Source organism: Halichoeres trimaculatus, unplaced genomic scaffold, assembly GCF_033239565.1.
Source record: "Halichoeres trimaculatus isolate MK-OKI-2021-1 unplaced genomic scaffold, fHalTri1.1 fHalTri1_scaffold_13, whole genome shotgun sequence".
NCBI classification, from domain to species: domain Eukaryota; kingdom Metazoa; phylum Chordata; class Actinopteri; order Labriformes; family Labridae; genus Halichoeres; species Halichoeres trimaculatus.
The window spans coordinates 7787002-7805453 of record NW_027437191.1 but is presented as its reverse complement, the minus strand read 5'-3'; the positions used below and the strand labels follow the sequence as shown (position 1 = coordinate 7805453).

General features: G+C 39.7%; 2 protein-coding genes across 2 annotated transcripts; one reads left to right on the top strand and one right to left on the bottom strand.

The window, feature by feature from the left end:
- Positions 1–54: 54 nt before the first annotated feature.
- Positions 55–1614, bottom strand: ost4 (oligosaccharyltransferase complex subunit 4 (non-catalytic)). The gene is made up of 3 exons (XM_074685043.1): positions 1611–1614; positions 346–483; positions 55–177 (listed from the first exon to the last, which is right to left on the bottom strand). Exon 2 carries the CDS (start codon positions 480–482, stop codon positions 369–371), a length of 114 nt encoding a protein of 37 aa, XP_074541144.1. The 5' UTR covers position 483; positions 1611–1614; the 3' UTR covers positions 55–177; positions 346–368.
- A 355-nt stretch (positions 1615–1969) lies between these two features.
- On the top strand, positions 1970–15416 carry selenoi (selenoprotein I). Its single transcript, XM_074685042.1, has 10 exons — positions 1970–2179; positions 5597–5665; positions 6173–6281; positions 6775–6849; positions 10352–10614; positions 12731–12839; positions 12920–12968; positions 13063–13243; positions 13337–13516; positions 14780–15416. The coding sequence occupies exons 1-10, from the start codon at positions 2123–2125 to the stop codon at positions 14885–14887; spliced, it is 1200 nt and encodes a 399-aa protein (XP_074541143.1). The 5' UTR covers positions 1970–2122; the 3' UTR covers positions 14888–15416.
- Positions 15417–18452: the final 3036 nt, after the last annotated feature.

Sequence of the window (18452 nt, the reverse complement as noted above, 5' to 3'; positions counted from 1 at the left end):
AATGGGAGTGTATTGTGTATTTGCCATCAAACAGAAACAGAAACAGGAGTGGTATCCATTTCAAACATTTTTATTAGAAAAGAAAATCCACTGTGCAATGTTATAAAGAATTTTTTGAAAAGGGACTTGAAGAGGGGAATGTTGTGTCCATGGTGGTGGTACTGACTTCCAGTCCATCTGTGGAGAGAAAGTACAGGTTCACAGGTGCTACAGCTTGGAAAGAGAAATCCTGTTCCTGCAGAATCCGATTTGACTATGAGGGGTATGCATTAGGAGGAGACTTTATGTGCCCTCTGAGCAAATAAAAAAAAAGATCACTGGAAAGCAAAGCTTTATTGCTCTTACCTCTTCAAATATATTGGCAATTTCTACTCCTGCTTCTTAGGATTGTTGACAGCCACATAGTGATATAACACTACCAGCAAAAATAATGACACGCCAAGCATGTTGGCAAAAATGGCCAGCTGCACGTCTGTCACCATTCTGAAAAGGAAAAGAGTTCATTTGTCAAACTTCAAATGTAACTGCATCTTTCAGAACATTACATTAAACCATTAAATTAAACTAAACAAGTATTTATAAAGCTTAAGAGAATGTACAATATTTTGAATGTGATGATTGAGAAAGTTAGAGTCGATACTTTCAGGTGTAAAAAGCAATAATCAACCTCATTTTTTTAACCAACTAGTTTCACTTATTTAAAATAACTATTTCAATAGTTCTTCGGCCTGATTTGTAATAACCGGAAAGCTCAAAATCATATTTGTGTAATATATAGAACTGAATCACATACAGCATTCAGAAATAGTACTATCTATATTTCAACTTTAAAATAATTAAAAGCATAAATACGGCTATTACCCGATCTTTTGCTTTTTCATTTCACAATCTGCCACAGCTATCACTGACAGAGTGTTTGCAGACAGGCCTTTATCTGTCAATAGTGCAGGTTTTGGGCAATGAAAATACTCCGTCTAGTAATCAGGTGCATCCCTGATTATTTTGTGTAAGCCCTGTCCGATAAAATATTACAACGCATTCTATTGTGGCTGTCACTTAACAGTAACAGAAATGCTGAAGTCATAGCAGGTAACTACATTTCAGAGTAACTGAAAGGGGTCGTGCTACTTTAATTTGGAGTAAGTACTCACGTACCACATTATAACAGCCTGCACAGAAAAAAAAACGTTTTAGGGAACATTTTGAATTATTTTAAAACAACGTATTTAACCATAAAATTGTGATATTCAACCTCAATTACACCTTTATTTGATATAATGCTGCCTTGGATATAATGTTTAGCTAGTAATGATCACCATCTTCGTTCAAAACTGGTAATGTGCTTGAAGCTGTGTTGTGCATGTAAATGTTCTTCATATGAATCAGAAACATAAGCCAGAATTTGCAATAACCATCAATGATTTAGTATTTAAAAATCATTCATAATGCTGGACGGTCAAATGCTCTGACGTTTACAGCTAACACTGCTAGCTTCCTGGCACGACTCAAGCAGGTACTAAGATACGTCTAAGTACAAAGACAGCAACACACAAATCGTCAGAGGAATAATAAACATTTTGCAATTCATTGAAATTAGTCCCATTACTTACATTGTATCAGTGATTTGGGTTTTAGCCCCGGGTTCAGCGGATGTAGCAGGCGTTCAGCAGCAAGGTAAGAAAGCTATTCTCTCTTCCGGCTGGAGGGGAAAGCCACGTCACGATTAAAAGCACCATAGAAGTAGTTTCGATAGACCAGCTGTCAATGGACAGTTTACCTTTACATGTGTTTACAAAAAACTCAATTTAAACCATCCATGTACGTTTACGTTAAAACTCCTATTCACGATATATTTGACCACCCTTACAGTATGACGCTTTTTTAGAACATACTAGTGTTTACGAACTGCTCCTCCAGTCCACTTGTGGCACTGGTGAGCTGCCGTCTGTTGGATGTTTGCTGACTGTGGGAGTGGCCAAAATGTTTCGACATCGCCTCACCCGGCGTGAACGGTAACGACCAAGCTAAATGGTGCTTCGACACGGCAGCTAACGTTTGGGATTTCTATTTCCTTAAGGCAGAGATATTCATATATGTTTTTGTGGAGCCCGACTGAACCACCATGGCTCTATATGAATATGTCACTCAGGAGCAGCTCGCGGGCTTCGACAAATACAAGGTATGACAGATCGCTGCTGTTAGCCTGTTAGCAGTTGGACACTGATCTGTAGTGAGTGTGTGCGTGAGTGTCTTTTAGTCTGCGAGGTGTGTGTGTTAAACAGCTTACATATCTGTCACGATCTACAGGGTGCTTCTCTGGAAAGAAAAGTTAAGTCAGCTGAAGTAAGCGGGTTGTAAACGAGATACTGGACAAAATCTTTGAAAAATAAAAGCTTGATCAATCGTTGGGCTTATCGTGGGTTCCAACAGTAGATGGATCTATTCCGGTTCTTTCGGTTGGTCTATAAAGCTAGTATATCCAGCTCAAGGATGGTCAGAGAAACCTACTTCCTGTCAGTCATCAAAGTTTGAATCAGAAATGGAACCTGAAGATAGGAAGAATTTACATACCGTGTTACTCCATGACACTTAAAACCACGAACACTCCTTAGTACACGAAGGCTGATATATTCTCCTGAAAATATCATCAGTGACCACATCAGACGACTAGAAATATACAAAATTATGTTTTGATACATAGAAATATATCCTTAAAAATGTGGAAATGCCAGTGTTGTGCAAAATGTGATACATAGCACACACCCGGCAGTAATATGAGATATGTATGGAAAAATACATATAGCCATTATGCATTAATTGAAAATGGCTGAACAGTTAAACTAAGCGATTGGTATTTTATTATTTAAGAGAAACTTCATAATTAAAGCATAGGACTTGGCTATAAGCACCAGCAGGTACAGTCATCTTGGAAGGGAAATTCCGTAGATGGCTGCATTTTTTTAATAATTAAATGTACAGCATGGGTTAAGCCAATGATACAATACCGTATTGACATTACTTCCCACCCAGATCCACCGTTTAAGTTGTTTTTATAAATAAACGCTCGAGCAAAATCCCCAGCACATTTTATTTTGAAGGGGGTAACGGAAGTGACTGGATACAATCTCGTGCATGACACGGGTGCATATCAAGCTAATGGTTAGCTCGCCCCTCCTTCTGTACTGCAGTGCTACGAAGCAAGACTTTAACCTGTGTTTTCATACATTACAGACACTTTTTTTCTTGATTTATTCATAATGATTTTCACACTGAATCACAGCAGGGAGAAAAGTAGTAGCTTTTATGTTTAAATAGAGTGAAATCAATCATCTTGAACCAGCAACTCCCAGTATTCCCAGCAATTAACATGAACTGACAAGTGGAATCCCATTTTCTAAGATCTCCAGTGTCAAACAGTGTTCAGTGGTTTGGATATATAAAAAGGATCAGTCTTTCTGCATGTAACAGACCTTTTAGTGTTCTGTAAATGACTGTAAAGTTGATCATCACTGAGGCACCAGCGATACAAGGAGCCCGTTGTCTTATCACAAGCTGTAGAGGGCTGAAGAAATCAGGAGTGACATTTCCTGAAGCGTATATCATCACATGACATTTCAGTTTTGATACGGTGGCTACCATTTGATTTGTACACTTTGTATATATTAAATTTTCTTGGGTAGAGGGCACAATGTACCCCTTTATTGTCTCAGGCTAAATGTAAATAAGAGCTTCATTACAGAACTGAAATCATAAAAACCCCAAAGCCTTCATTCATTGAACACTTTTAGCCTCCTGATGACCATAATCCCTCATATTTTTATCATTCTATTGATGTTTTAACCTTTAAGTGCCATACACCTCTGTTGTTTTAACACCACCTCCTCTGATCACTGTGTGAAACTGCTCCCATGAGCTGTAAATCATGAGAGACTCTTTTCCAATAATTGCTTTTTAAGTAGCTCCCTCCATGTCTCAGCTACTGCTCGCAGCATCAGTTGCTCAAGGAGACCAGAGGATGTGAAATGTGAGTGAATGAAAGAAAAGTGATTTTCTTTAACACACTGTTTGTGCAGTGTTTCAGCCCTGCAGTTTGAAAGCACATGAGAGCCAGGAGATTATCTGACAATTATTGCAGTCATTTATCTCTTCCCCTCCCATCTTTTGTCTGACCATCAGAGGCTGTCAGCCTGTCTTAATGTTATAAAAACAAGTGAATCTGTCTGTGTATGCTTTTTATTTTTTTCATTGCTGTGTTTGTACAAGATGAGGGTGTGATTTATGGTCACAGACTTTTTAAAGAAGGAAGTGCTGAATCATAGAGGTTGGCCTTGTTGAACACTTCATGTTACTCAGCCTCATGATGATTAACTCAATACACGGTGGACTTGGTGTGGCCAATTTAATTGTGTTGTTAAATTTGTAAATACAACCTTTTCCTTTCTTACTTCAAGATTGATATTTGCAATGAGGGTAATGACACTCGACACTGGTTTCACACTGGTACTGATCCAGCTACACAGTTGTGTTAAAACAGCCTGCACATTGATTATTTCAGCTACTGAAGTGCTCCAGTGAAATCTTTACAGGGAAAGAGGATTCATTTTCAAGACCTGAAGTGATCTGCATCTTCGTTCACTTGGTGTAGTGTCATCACAGATTTGAAGTTGTTAGTTTAAATCAGGAACACACAAGGAGAGGAAACACTGCATGGTGTACTTACATTGTTCAGTAATCTGTTGACCGTTTGATTTTTAGTAAATAAACATTTACAGCAGAGTGTTAGTCATGGTGTTAGAGGCAGGTTGAATAAAGAAATAGGGAGCTTAAAGCCAGAATTTTCTGTTGATTACACAGGAATTTAAAATACTTGTTTAGAGGTTAGAAAGCGCTCAGAAAACAGACTAAACCAAAAATATTTTGTGTTACAAGCTAGACATCAGATGACGGAGTCTGCAGGGAAACACTGTCATATTGGTTTGTACAGTGCGGCTAATGTTAGCAGAGCTAGCACCACCAGGTTTTGGTGCAAGTTTGCATACCCAAATCAGTTTTGGCTGCTTTGGTTAGATGGTTATATGTCCGTTGAACCACATTCATACAGCTTTATCTCCATCGTCTTTCCTCAGAGTACTGCCAAACTGTGCCAAGCTACCAGAGTCTACCTGTGCTTGTTTAAATCCAGGTAGTGGTTCATTACAGCAGTATGGCAGCAGCTCTTAACTTAAGTGCAAGTATGCTGTAATAGGACAAATAGTTAATAAAGACAAGATTTTTTTAGTTTTGCATTTTATTGCACATGATAAAAAATGTAGTCCATCATGCTCTTGTCTCATCTGGGCTGAGTCACACTTGTCAAAATAAACGGGCAGCAGTAGCAGGCTCTCACGTGGGGCTCAGGCCTGGATAAAGTAACAGAGACTGGCATCAGGTTTGTTTGATATGCATGATGAAAGGCTACAAAATCATCTAGTAAACAAGTTATGTAAGGTCATGTGATGTCTCCTTTACAACTCTCGAGTTGTATTATGACATGAAGAAAAAATTACACAATTTGTGTGTCTGTTTTTTCACATTTTTTCTTATTGTTCCGTTGCAGTACAGCGCAGTGGACTCCAACCCCCTGTCCATCTACATCATGCACCCTTTCTGGAACTTTGTAGTGAAGGTAAGAGAGGCCTGTAAGGCGTCTGTGTGTGTGTGTGTGTGTTTTCTTTGTGTGTCTTGGCATACATCATTCATGACGTTTCCAGCCGCATGCTGTGATACAGTAACAAGGCAGCCTCATCCAACACCTCCACCTCCTTCTCCTCCTCCTCCTGTGTGTGCCAGAACACATCAGTCATTGATTGTTTTGCTTTGTTCTGGCCTGTGAAGATACTGTTTTCTTCTTATCTTTTTTTTGTATGTACATTTGGCTGATAAAATGCACACTTTGTTTCATTTTTTGTATATGGGCCTCTCTGTCAAGAGTATCACAAGGTGCTGACACATTTATCTGCTTGTAGAGCCTTTATTTGTCATGCTGTTCCTGCTTGACTGCAGCCCGATAAACAAAAAACACATCTCTTCTCTTCTGTATGGTCAACACAATCAGCACTACCTCTTTACTTTTCCATCAGTGTCTGTTAGGATGAGAAGTATCTTCATGTTCTTTCTTTGTCTCTTTTAACAGTTTTTACCCACATGGCTGGCTCCAAACCTCATCACATTTACAGGATTTATGTTCCTTGTCTTGACTTTCTTAATGTTGGCCTTCTATGACTTCGACTTCACTGCCTCTGGTAGGTCCTCCTCCACCTCCTCTCCTTGCTTCTTCTTTTATTCCCAGCCGTGTTTGTCTTGTGCTTGAGGGCAGCAACAAAGAATAGAATGAAACCAAAGGGGTGTATTTTGACAACACTGTTTATGAAAGGCAAAGTCCATGACTTGGTGTGACACGACTGCCAGTTATGCTCAGGGTAAAAGCTAACTCATTGCATCAGGGCCACACAAACACAACACATCTCTGGACTACGGACAAAGTATGATTGGAAGTTTCTTGCTTTTATCTCTGTAGTCATCACAATAACTGATAAAGGTGTATTCAAACAAATATATTCTGCCAAGTTTTAGCCCAGTGTTACTCAATCACCCAATGTGCTCCTAACCTTATACTGGATAGAAGTTTGCGAAACGAAGAGAAAACTAACAAGTTGTTCATGCTGATCTACAGCAGAAGGTTTGTCTTTTTTGACTGGGTGGTATTCTGTATATTTACATTATGTTGTGTTGCAGCTGCAGGACATGATCACGTGCCTAGCTGGGTCTGGGTTGCTGCAGGGATCTTCAACTTTTTGGCCTACACACTTGGTGAGTTCTCACCCCTGTGACCCCCTGCGTGTTTTCCTCTTCCTATGGAATGTATGTATGCTGGGGCTGTATTCATGCACAGTATGGAGGTGGTGAGGGCTGTTAGTGAGAAATACATGCTTTCCTGTCAAGATACACTTTTATGATATCCTGGAGGTTTTTATACCTCTCCTTTTATCTCATGATACATTTGGGTTCAGTTTATATGTAGAAATATGACTATCAACACATTATCAGTGGGGTCATTTAAATACACTCATCCAGGGCTCCAGACTGAAGTTTTGCATTGGCTGAACTTGTGTGCCTAACTTTTATTGTAGTTGCACCAGCACAAAATTTAGGTGCATCCAAATTTTTTGAGCTTTGAATTCACTCACGTACAGAAGCCCATACATACAGAAAGGTGACTCCCGTAGGAGTGGGAGGAGTATTTACAATCAGCTGGTGCTTAATGTGTGCAAGTGAATTCACAACATGAGCAGCCCACTGATCATCATAACTGTCTCCACAAAGTGATCAGGGTGAAGTTTTCAAGTAAATATAAACCCCAAAGAGTGATAGGAGCACTACTGTCTTTATACATGGATATAAACATGGGAATAGCCATGAAAACTAAAGTTTTCTCCAAAACTTATGGGATATTTGCATTGTCACGTGCATCATTAGCATATAAAAATTAGTATTACCTGAAACATATCTGTAAACAGTGGTAAATGATCATAGTAAACGCAGGACCAACTTTCTGCAGTGTGTGTGTCTATTGTGCACACATCGGGGCGGGACTCTGCTGTCCAGGGCTTGGCATCTTACCAGATGCTGAGGGCTCCATGTCTTGGCTGGGTGGACTCTCAGACGTGGGGATAGATGGAATGACAGCAGTAGGACTTGTTGTAATAATGGGCTTAGTTTTCTCAGTGAAGAAAAACTTTCCTTTGAATGTTTTTACCTCTCTTCATCTTCTCACATTTTGTTGGGTTTATTATCTTTTTCAGTTTCAGTTTGACTACTCTGGCGCTCAGGTCTTTTGCTAAATTTTAAACACACAACTTAGAGCAGTGAGTGAGCAAGACCACAGCCAATCCGAGGTGAAGACCCATCCAAGCTCTGTTTCTTAATGGTTCAGATTACCATATTATCCTGAGTGTGAGTTCAGTCACAGAATAACACAGAGAGATGACGGGCTTGTAAAAGAAAGCAGTGTTTTCAACTGGGAAGCCTTAGGTGCGTCAGTGCAACCTAGTAAAAATTTTAGTCACCAGGGCTGGGACCATATGCTATTCTTGCGATTCAATTCTATTACAGTTTTTGGGGTGTAGATTTTAATTTGAATTGCCAAATTTCGATGTGTATGATTTTTGCAATTTTTAGTTTGCTTTTTAACACCAGACCATGTAAAAAAGTTAATGATGATGATAATGTCTACAGACCATATCAGGAGCCATATTTTCCAATAAAATGCACATCACAGGAGTCAGAGAGAAACATTTCACCCTCTGCTGGAGAAAAGTGGTAACTTTTTCCCATTCAGTTTATAAACAAAGACTAAAATAAAGGATTTGAATTTGAAAAAAAAAGATTTTTTGACAAAGAATCCTGATTTTGATATTGCCAAACATAAAGTTGAAGTTCCGATATATCTTTTTTTTTTTTCTCACAGCCCTATTAGTCGCACTCTTAAAAATTTTGCTCACACTCTGGAGCCCTGTTGTCTGCAATCACATATTATTGATAAGAAAATATATCTTAAACAATACAAAAGGTTAAAATTAAAATTTCTTCAAGGACTTTGAGAGTTTATTAAACAATGAATTTCGTACAATTTAATATTAACACTTCTTTATGAACCAAAGAAACAAACCAGACCATCATTGTTTCAACACAGTTCCAGATATAAAAGGGAGACATTAATGTTCTTTGGGAAGTTCCTGAAAATCTCATGATTATTTCAAGGGTGCATATGTAAAAGTGAAATGAGATTGAGTTCCAAATAAGTTATGAGAATGGTAGTACACTAAATTAGTTGTACTTACCAACACCCATCCTGTTATTGAAAGATTCAACAACAGTTGAGTCAAAGATTCAGTTAAAAACAAAAAAAACCCCATCTGCCTAGAGTAAGTGGACACAGGTCACAGATATTTGTCAACACAATCTAAGGTTACACTCTTTTTTTTGTTGTTGAAATGAGCTACAGGAACAAATAATGTCTGCTCTAACTGTCTGTCAACATGCGTGTTATTACTGTACACTGTCAGTGTGAGCCCCATCCTGCTCATGCATCACGGCAGCTCTGTGTTTATAGTAAATATGGTTCTGGAGTTTGTATTTAGGTTGAACTTATTAAGAGTTTTACAAACAGTGGATATTTTTTCTCAGCAGAAGTAGGGTAAATACAGAACATGAGATATTTTATTTTTATCTTGGAAACATTTATCTATTATAGATGGATGTTTTGTTTTTAACTTAGTTGTTGAATTCAGACAAGAGGTTTTTTTAAACTATTATTTCCCGAGGAGAATAACCCTTTAAGATTGATCCTGGGAGTGTAAACTGTGCAGCAGCACAATTTACAAAATTTCGGTGAGACTTACATTGAAGCATTCAACGATGTAAACAAATCGTTTAAACACATAACTCTTCAGAATATTTATATACATTTTTTGTGCAATGTTTGTATGTATGGCTGTTCTTTGACTTTGATTAAAGATTCATGTTGAGCTTGCTGGGTTTTCAAAGGAGATGGGGATTTTTTTGAGACACCAAAGTGACCACACCACACCCTCCTAACTCCACACCCAATATCTTCCAGTGGGATGAACCACTAAAACAGATATTTATTCAGCTTAGTGTCACAGTAAGGATGAGGAATGTGTCACAAGAAGCCCCGAACAATGATGTCTTTGTGCAGTTTGTGTCTGATTATTTCAGTTTTTTATGAACCGAACCTTCAAAGCTCAAAGGAATTAATAATTAAAGTTTAGGATCAAGAGATTGAACTTCTCTGTAGCTTGCTCACTCATAGAAATAATAGAAAATCATGTAGACCCCCCCCCACCCACCCCACCCCCAGCTGTTGGTCAGCAAATCTAACTGCAGGCAGATAAACACAGATTTATTCTGCTTCCACATTCTCTCTGTTTGTGTGAACTCTGTGAACTAAAGTCCCTTTAAAAGTGCTGCCCACCACTTTTTGAGAGACTTGAAATAAAACATGTTTCCACATGGCTCCTGTGATGGGAATGTGTGCAGAATACTTCCATGTGTGAATAAATGGGTGTCATCCAGTTCAGTTTCTGTGACAGTGAATCCAGTGGTGGGGAGAGGAATGTGGCTCCTTGGAGACTCTTCTGTTATGCGAGCGTGGGCAGCAGCTTTGGCTGAAGAAAAATGGAAAATCTTTTTTATTTTGTATTTCAGTGTTGAATCTATGTTAACATTTATTGACATTAACATTTATCAATTAAACTTACCTTCCTTTCTATGTCTTTTTTGTGTTGTGTAGATGGTGTCGATGGCAAACAGGCTCGTCGCACAAACTCCTCCACACCACTAGGAGAGCTGTTTGACCACGGCCTGGACAGTTGGGCCTGCATCTTCTTTGTGGCTACAGTCTACTCTGTATTTGGTCGCTTGGAAAGTGGCGTAGGCGTGGTAACATTGTACTACATCCTGTGGGTGGTGCTGTTCTCTTTCATACTATCTCACTGGGAGAAATATAACACTGGCATCTTGTTCCTGCCCTGGGGCTACGACATTAGCCAAGTGGTAAGGACACACAAACACTTTGATGAGCCTAGATATGAAATGAGATAAACCACACAGTCAGATAATCAGTTTGAGCATTGTCCTTTTAGTTACTGTTGATAAGCCGGCCAAGCTTTCTATTCTTGCAGTTTGCACTAACTTACTTTTAAAACTTATCTTAAAAATCAGTTACTGCTACAGAAATCTAGGATTCTCTTTTGTAACTTGTATCCATACCATCAGATAAAGGCTCAGATTGTGTTGCAAGAAGAATTTATCAGCTGTGTCCACCAAGCCATTCCTAGTCATTGAGAAAGTGTCTGCCATCTTTTGAATATATGTTTCTGAAACTCCCCAAGATTCTTTATTAGTCTTTTTATGCCTTTATTCAATGAGGGCAGGACAGTGGGTAGAGCAATGAAACAGGGCAAGAGTCGCGGGTGACATGCTCGAAAGGGACTGCTGAATTTGGTCCGACTGTTCTGGGGCAAATCCCATGAGGCGTGCAACCTAACTTCTAAGTCATACCTGTGCCTCATACATGCCTTTAGAGGCTCCATTAATAATATCAGAGTAAAAGCTGAAACTAAGAGTGTTTGGAACCTGGATCATTTTAAGAACCTATTTTGTACATTTGGGAACACAGCTGTGTCCTCTGATGCAAAAGAAGTGAGCTGAGAATAGCCCACGTCTGAATGCAGTAAACCAAGCAACCAGGACAAAACTCTGCTTGACACATTGCTCTCCAGAAGCAAGTGAGCAGTAAGAATAGCAGTTGTGGGCAACTGGTCATGGATGCAGTAATTCAGCCACCAGGCACTTTATACTGCAACTGATCGTTAGCAGTAGACTGACAATATTTACATCCTCCATCTAACTTAACAACATCAGAGGAGCCAATGCTTGATATGTCAACTAGGGATGTAACGGTTCACAAAGTCTACGGTTTGGTTCCTATCACGGTTTTGTAGTCACAGTTTTCGGTTCAGTTCAGTGTACATTGTTGTTGTTTTTAACACCTTTATTTTTACCATGAACCCTAGTAATCAACTATTACCCCAGAAAAGGCCAAAGAATTGTCCTCTTTGAAAAAACTCTCTAGAGGGGTCTGAAGTCTAATCTAAAGTGCTCCCAGGCAGCTGAATGACACAATGCCATTGGTACACCCTCTAACTCTGCCTTCTCCGCTCGTCATGTAGTCAACACGCACACCTCCCCACACAACTGTTCCACTGTATCCTTTGCCGCGTGTTGTGCATGCGTATGATCAGAGCTACATACTCGCTTCAAATTGAGCTGCAAAACGAAGAAAAAACAGAGCACACTTGTCCCCCTGAACAGAATGAGGGAAACCGAACAGTTGTTTTTTTTCATCCCTAATGTAAACATTATAGGACGTGGCTTTGCTTTAAAGAAATATGTCTACCTTATTAAACCAAGAAATTTCCTCCTCGCTCGTCACTGGAACCTTAACTTTAGCTGAGCTGGTCTTATATGTTTTACATATTGTGGAAGTTTCTAGGCCATTCCACGGTACCTCTCGGCTAAAGAAAGGCCCTTTGTTTCATGAGCCAACTTACAAGTTTGTAGGTTTCTGCTTTTTTGTGAGTGGTATCCAACACTTGACAAGTGTACTCATCTGTCCAGATATTAATGAGACATTGGACCACATGGCAGCTCCTCGCTTATCCACGACTCATTTTGTCAGTTAACAGGCTATCCTCATTGGCGTCTTGATGTTTGATTCCTTTAATGCAAAGCTTGTGTGGACAGTAGGTGGAAGCCTGTGACACACCAAGGTAACAATATAAAATTTGGTCACCTGAATCAGAACTAAGAAAAGAAGCCAAGGGTGTGACAGAGCATTAAATAGCATCCCCAACACTTGACAAACTGGAAACAAAGTGCAAGCATTACTCTTGAACAGAAGAACAAATTCAGCCTTGGGGAAAAACATCACTAGATTACTGTCTGTATAAATATAGTTTAAAGATTTTAAAGATTGATATCTTTTACACTCAGTAAACTGAGTGCTGACAGTTTTTTGTATGTTACAAAGACTACCAAGCTCTGATAGGATAGTCAAGATGTTAAACTTTCACTACATCAACAAGCATCTTCTACGCCTTTCTTTTAGACCATCTCCCTTGTTTATTTGGTCACTGCTGTGGTTGGCGTGGAAACTTGGTACAAACCGATCCTGTGGCACTTTCTGTACAGAGACCTCTTCACCTTCATGATCATTGGTGAGCTGTGATTGGTCACACTGTATACAGGGTTTTCATTGGCTAAAGCCGCAACCATAACATGTCTTTTTGGTTTCCAGCGTGTTCCTTCACTGTGACTTTACCCATGAGCCTCTTCAACGTCCTGAAGTAAGCTCTCCTTTAATTGGCAGTTACTGAAATGGCCTGTTATTTAATGTCTAACAGCATGCTGAGTTCTTCACCTTCTGTGTGTTTTGTTCAGAGCTCATCGCAGTAACACACTGAAGCACAGAAGCTTGTATGAAGCCCTCCTGCCCTTCCTCTCTCCCGTCCTCCTCTTCATCCTGTCTACAGTCTGGGTGGTCTTCTCTCCCACCAACATCCTCGAGCAGCAGCCCAGGATCTTCTACCTCATGGTGGGAACAGCCTTTGCCAATGTCACAGTAAGTGTTTGCTGCATTTTTAAACCACCAATGTCTGCATTTGAGTTTTAATTTCTATTTTCTGATGTGTGAATGTTCTCATTTATCTTGCAGTGTAAGCTGATTGTGTGTCAGATGAGTAACACTCGTTGTCAGCCGCTGACCTGGCTGTTGCTACCGATGGCAGCAGTGGTGTTACTAGCAGTGACAGGGGTGGTTGGCAATGAGACACTACTGCTGCAACTGTGGACGGCTGCTGTCGTACTAGCACACATACACTATGGAGTGTCAGTGGTAAGAGCACACACAGTTTCTCTGCTTAATTAAAAAAAATAAAATGTGAAAATCCCAGCTTAACTCTGCATAGCTTAGCTTGAAAGTGGCAACCAGCAAGTGTTAATGCATATCATCTTTAGCAAGGCTGTCCAATTTGGGGCCCCCGCTAGTGTTTTTTTTTTTTTTTTTTGGCCCGCTGCCCATGTTTGAATTTTATGTATATATATTTATGTGTGTATATATATATATATATATATATATATTTGGGCTGCACGATATGGCCAAAATCCAATATCTCGATACACGATATATATCTCAATATTCTGATTTCTCATCTAAATCACTATATTAATGTTAAATCCAACCCTTTGATGCAGTTTTATACATCGCACGTGCAAAAACCTGCGATACATCGAGTGTACATATATATATATATATATACATATATATAGTTTAATTGTTATTTTCCCACTGCAAACAGCCTGACTTTCTTATTCATTATTTATTTATTGTTGCACTTCCTCTCCTGACCACAAATTAACACTGTGTTACATTAGGAGTAGGGTGGTGCTAGTCCCGTCAGGTCAAATCTGGAAGTCCATAACCAGAGGGTGAGAAGATGCAGGGTCATGGCTGGGATGGAGGGTATAGACAGTAGCACTCTGACATGAGGAAGTTTAAAAATTGTTGGGAACATGAGCACTTTTTTACAGAAATTGTTCCCACTGCAGTATGTCCAATATGTAGGCAGAAAGTTGCTGTTTTAAAAGAGTATAATCCTCGTGAAATCATGTAAATGCAGTCATTTACAGGGGAAAACAATCTAAAGCAGATGTCCAGTTTCATTACCATTTCTTTTTTTAAAAGGATGGAAAATGCACTATTTTGGTTTCAAAGGAGCATGTTGTGTCCCATGTTGTTTAGGTTATATTGCACTAAATGTCTTTGAAGACAGAGGCCTTGTATTTGTGCCTTGTGGATGTTTAGTAATTCTATGCTGTGCAACACAGTAAAGAAAAGTTTCTTTCATTTTTAAAATTACTGATATGAGTATTTATTTTGTGTAATTATGCTATAGGCATATTTAATATCATGCAGAGCTACATGAATGTTTAGTTTTGGCCAGCGGCCCTCCACCCTGATTTATTTTTGGCCCTAGACTGAAAAAAATTTGGGCACCTCTGATCTCAAGTGTAGAAGATGCCGCATTCTTTCCTCCAGTACCTTTACAAAAGTGGTTTAGAAATGGTGTTTGAATGGGGACTTTTTTTCTGATCACAGGTACAGCAGCTCAGCGGCCACTTCAACATCCTGGCCTTCTCCCTGAAGAAGCCCAACAGTGACTGACAGGAGGAGGAACGAATCGGCTTGAAAGGAGCAGAGGTCTAGGCTTCTTCCCCTCCTCTGCTCATCGACACTTCACTTTCATCACCACGGAAACCGCATCCCCTCCATCTCTGAGGACACTGCAAGTGGAAGTGACTGTGGCCCCTTTTCCACTGTCCCCAAGCACGCACACACACATTTTCTGACACACATTTCTAACAGACGCACACCAACCAAACTCTGGTCTTGGCGATGGGGCAGGCTCAGGGGCCCTGGCTTCCGTCATTGGTGATTGGCTGACTCGGTTAAGCCAATGAGGTGCAATTGTTTCCTACGGAAATGTGCTTCAGTCGTGAGGACAGGCGCCCTGATGACACACTCATACGAACACACACATTATGACACGTTATTCTGCTTTGGTGCAGATTTCAGTGGCTTTTATTTCAAACACAAACACAGCCACACACTCACACACATGTGCACTCACATAGTCTTATGAATGTATAATATGCCTTGGGGGAATTGCCATTTAAGTTTTATTTTATTAACAGGAATGCCTCAAGAAGTGTTGTTTTGAACTTGACCTTTAAACCTTGAAATTCTGGCTCGTAATAACCACAGCTGTCCAGAGGTGAACGGGTCAGTCACCTTTTATTCATCACATCAGTGATGTGTGTTAATAGTTCTAATTATGAAATGTGTGTTTAGGGTTCGGGGCATTTTAATTTCAAACCAATATGAAAGTTAAAGAAGATTTGAATACTCCTATAAAAGTTAGTATAAGTCTCCCTCTACTAAATAGTTAACTCTGCTCTGTGGTGATGGCTCTTTGATGTGAACAGAGTCAGGTTATTATGACCCATCGGGGCAAGAATCAACCAGGCTGACCTTTAACCATTACTTACCTTCCACTCTGACCTCTGTCTAAGCACTGGCCTCTTGGCTCTCCCTTCCTTTGAGGTGTCGTGTCTTTATGCTGATTCGTTTGGTTACTTCTTTTTTTTAACTTTCTTTTTCTACACATATGAAGTGTTTGCTTTCGTTTGTGTGTTGCCCAGCCATGGTTTGTGGTTTAGTTGCGCAACGCTTGAATGAAGAGTGTGTTCAAAACCCGTCAACGGAGCGGACTCACTCTGAGGGAACAAGCAGTCGCACAGGGCACCGCAAACGCCACAGCACCACCTGGCAACGCACTTATCTAACACACACACATGTATTATCACACCTTTTATACCGCCTGACTGTCACATAACTAGTATTTTCATCTTTGTTTGTTTTCTGTCTGTCAAACACTGTTTGTTCGTGTGACTCAAAATATGTCTCAAGCAGGAGATGGATTTTCAGTTGTTGCAGACTGGACTTCAGTTACTGATCAAAATAGTTTTCACATCAGGGCTGAATAAGATTTAATTTCTCATCTGTGTAACTTCTCAGTGTGAACCAGTCAGTCTGCAGGTGGGGTTGTTTGAAAGACATAAGTGATTTCCTGTTTAACCAAACCCTCTGAAGACCTGGGTCTTTTGGTTTCAAATTTCAAATCTCTGCTAACTTTAGTTGGAGGGTTCCTAGCTGTACTCACTACTTTCTTATTCAAGCTTGGACTGGTTTTAAACTATGTAATTTCAGCCGCCTACATCTGGTTAGGCTCTGGTTTGTTTGTCACACTCAAACTCAGCAAACAGAGGGATTCCCCTCATTAAACTATTTTTTCCTGTTGACTGTTTATCAGTGTGGAAGAAGTGCTCCAGTGTTCCTTCCATTGTGAGATGTGAAAACAAAGTATCAGGCCAAATATTAGGCCAAGGCAGGAAGTACAAGTGATCTGGCTGGTGGAGCTGTGGGACTCTTTGCTCAGTGTTCAAGCTTTCTGCACAGTAAAGGAGAAACTGCAGAGAACGCCGCAGGGGCTCAAATTTGCAAACAGAGCTGTCGATCATCAATTTTAAGTTTAATGGCTAAATGAGAAAACATTTCTCTAAGAAACCAACCTAAAGGCAAATCTGCAAGAAGAACCACCTTTTATATCTTAACCTGTGTCTGTAAGTAATTAATCACTGTGTAATTTCATTTTGTAGTTTGACCCACGTTCCATCCGTTAACATGAAGCAGACGGGGTTTATCACTTTTACTGCCAGTCACCTGGGGGTTAACATCTGTGGTGTCCATTTTAAAATACAGTCTAAGATTTGTCCAGTGTCTGTGAAATGTGTTCAAATGAAGCAGAGTAACTGTTGCTGGAAAGCCTGTACCTGTTTTTGTGAACAGTGTATCGAATTAGGAAGACTGAATGTTCATCATCTCAGTAAACTGTGACTGTGGACATGAAAAGTTGATGGGACACAGCAGATACAGGAGGGTTGGGAGCCTTTCAGCTTCTGAGGATCATTTTTACTAATCATCTTGAAATTTTGTACATAAAGTTTTATCAAGCAGCACTGAACATTTAGACCTCAGCTTTGCAGTGTCCCTGCAGTCCTCTTATGACTAAGAAAAGCAATGCAAGATTCAAATCTACTGCCATTACAGCCTGTAAAGAAGCTCACTTTGGCTTGCAGTAGTTCTGCCACTGGATGAAGCTTGTTCTCACCTTTATAAATCTGAATTCTAATCAGACACCCCTCATCTGTGACTCTAGAGACTGTAGATTGTAGTGAAGTGTGAACAACTGACAGACTTAACTGTTTTTCTGGTGAGTACGTGCACATCTGTGTGTACATGTCTGTTAATGTACTCTGTACGTGTGCATATCTGTGTAAATACATGTATTATTTCTGTAATTTTTGTTATTTTTTTTATTTTAAATTTTAAGTGGTATTGTTTTCTGTGAGCCTGATTTCACCTTACATGGAGCAGGTGACTTTTCAGAACAAAGGATTCAAATCAGCAGTTTTATTATTGTCAGCTACAAAACTACCAAGGTACAAGTCCTACATGATATGCATCAGGTTTTGTTTTAACACTTTTTACGTCCATTGCCCATCTCAGCGCAGGCTCTGGGTGATAAAACCTTAAGCCCAGACTACTAAAACTGCAAATAATGCAAAATGTAACACAGGATCTCATTTCATATCAATAAAGCTGGATAAGAAAAAAAAGTGCCATCTGTTTAAGCATCAAAAAAGCGGCAGATCAAATGATAAAAGATGTTATGAGTTAATCTTATCCAGCTTATAGTTCTAAGTTAGTTTTATTATAACAATTCCTTGTTAATTTTCAGGGCATTTTTGTAGTGTGCCTCACTCACCACTTTGTAGGAAACCATCTTAATCCTCTCTGGATCAATGAACTGAGCTGCTCAAATTGTGACTAAGATGTTGTTCAAGCTGCTCTGCCAGCAGGGCTCCAGTGTGGCTACTTGTGATGTTGTATTTAACCAGTGAGAGAACAGACTGTCCAGAAACAAATAAAGAACATTTTTCTTTAACCACTTTCCAGTGTCACACCCAGAATTGTTCATTTGCATATGCTGACGCTACTTTAACTTCCACAAGGGAGCAGCAGAGAGCTGGTTGAAGATTTGAGCACTGAGTGGATCGACTGATGAAGTCATGGCTATGGTCACCAGATGTAATCTGTGGTCTTTGATTTCATAGTGTTAAAGTCTAGATGATTCCTAAAACACACACAT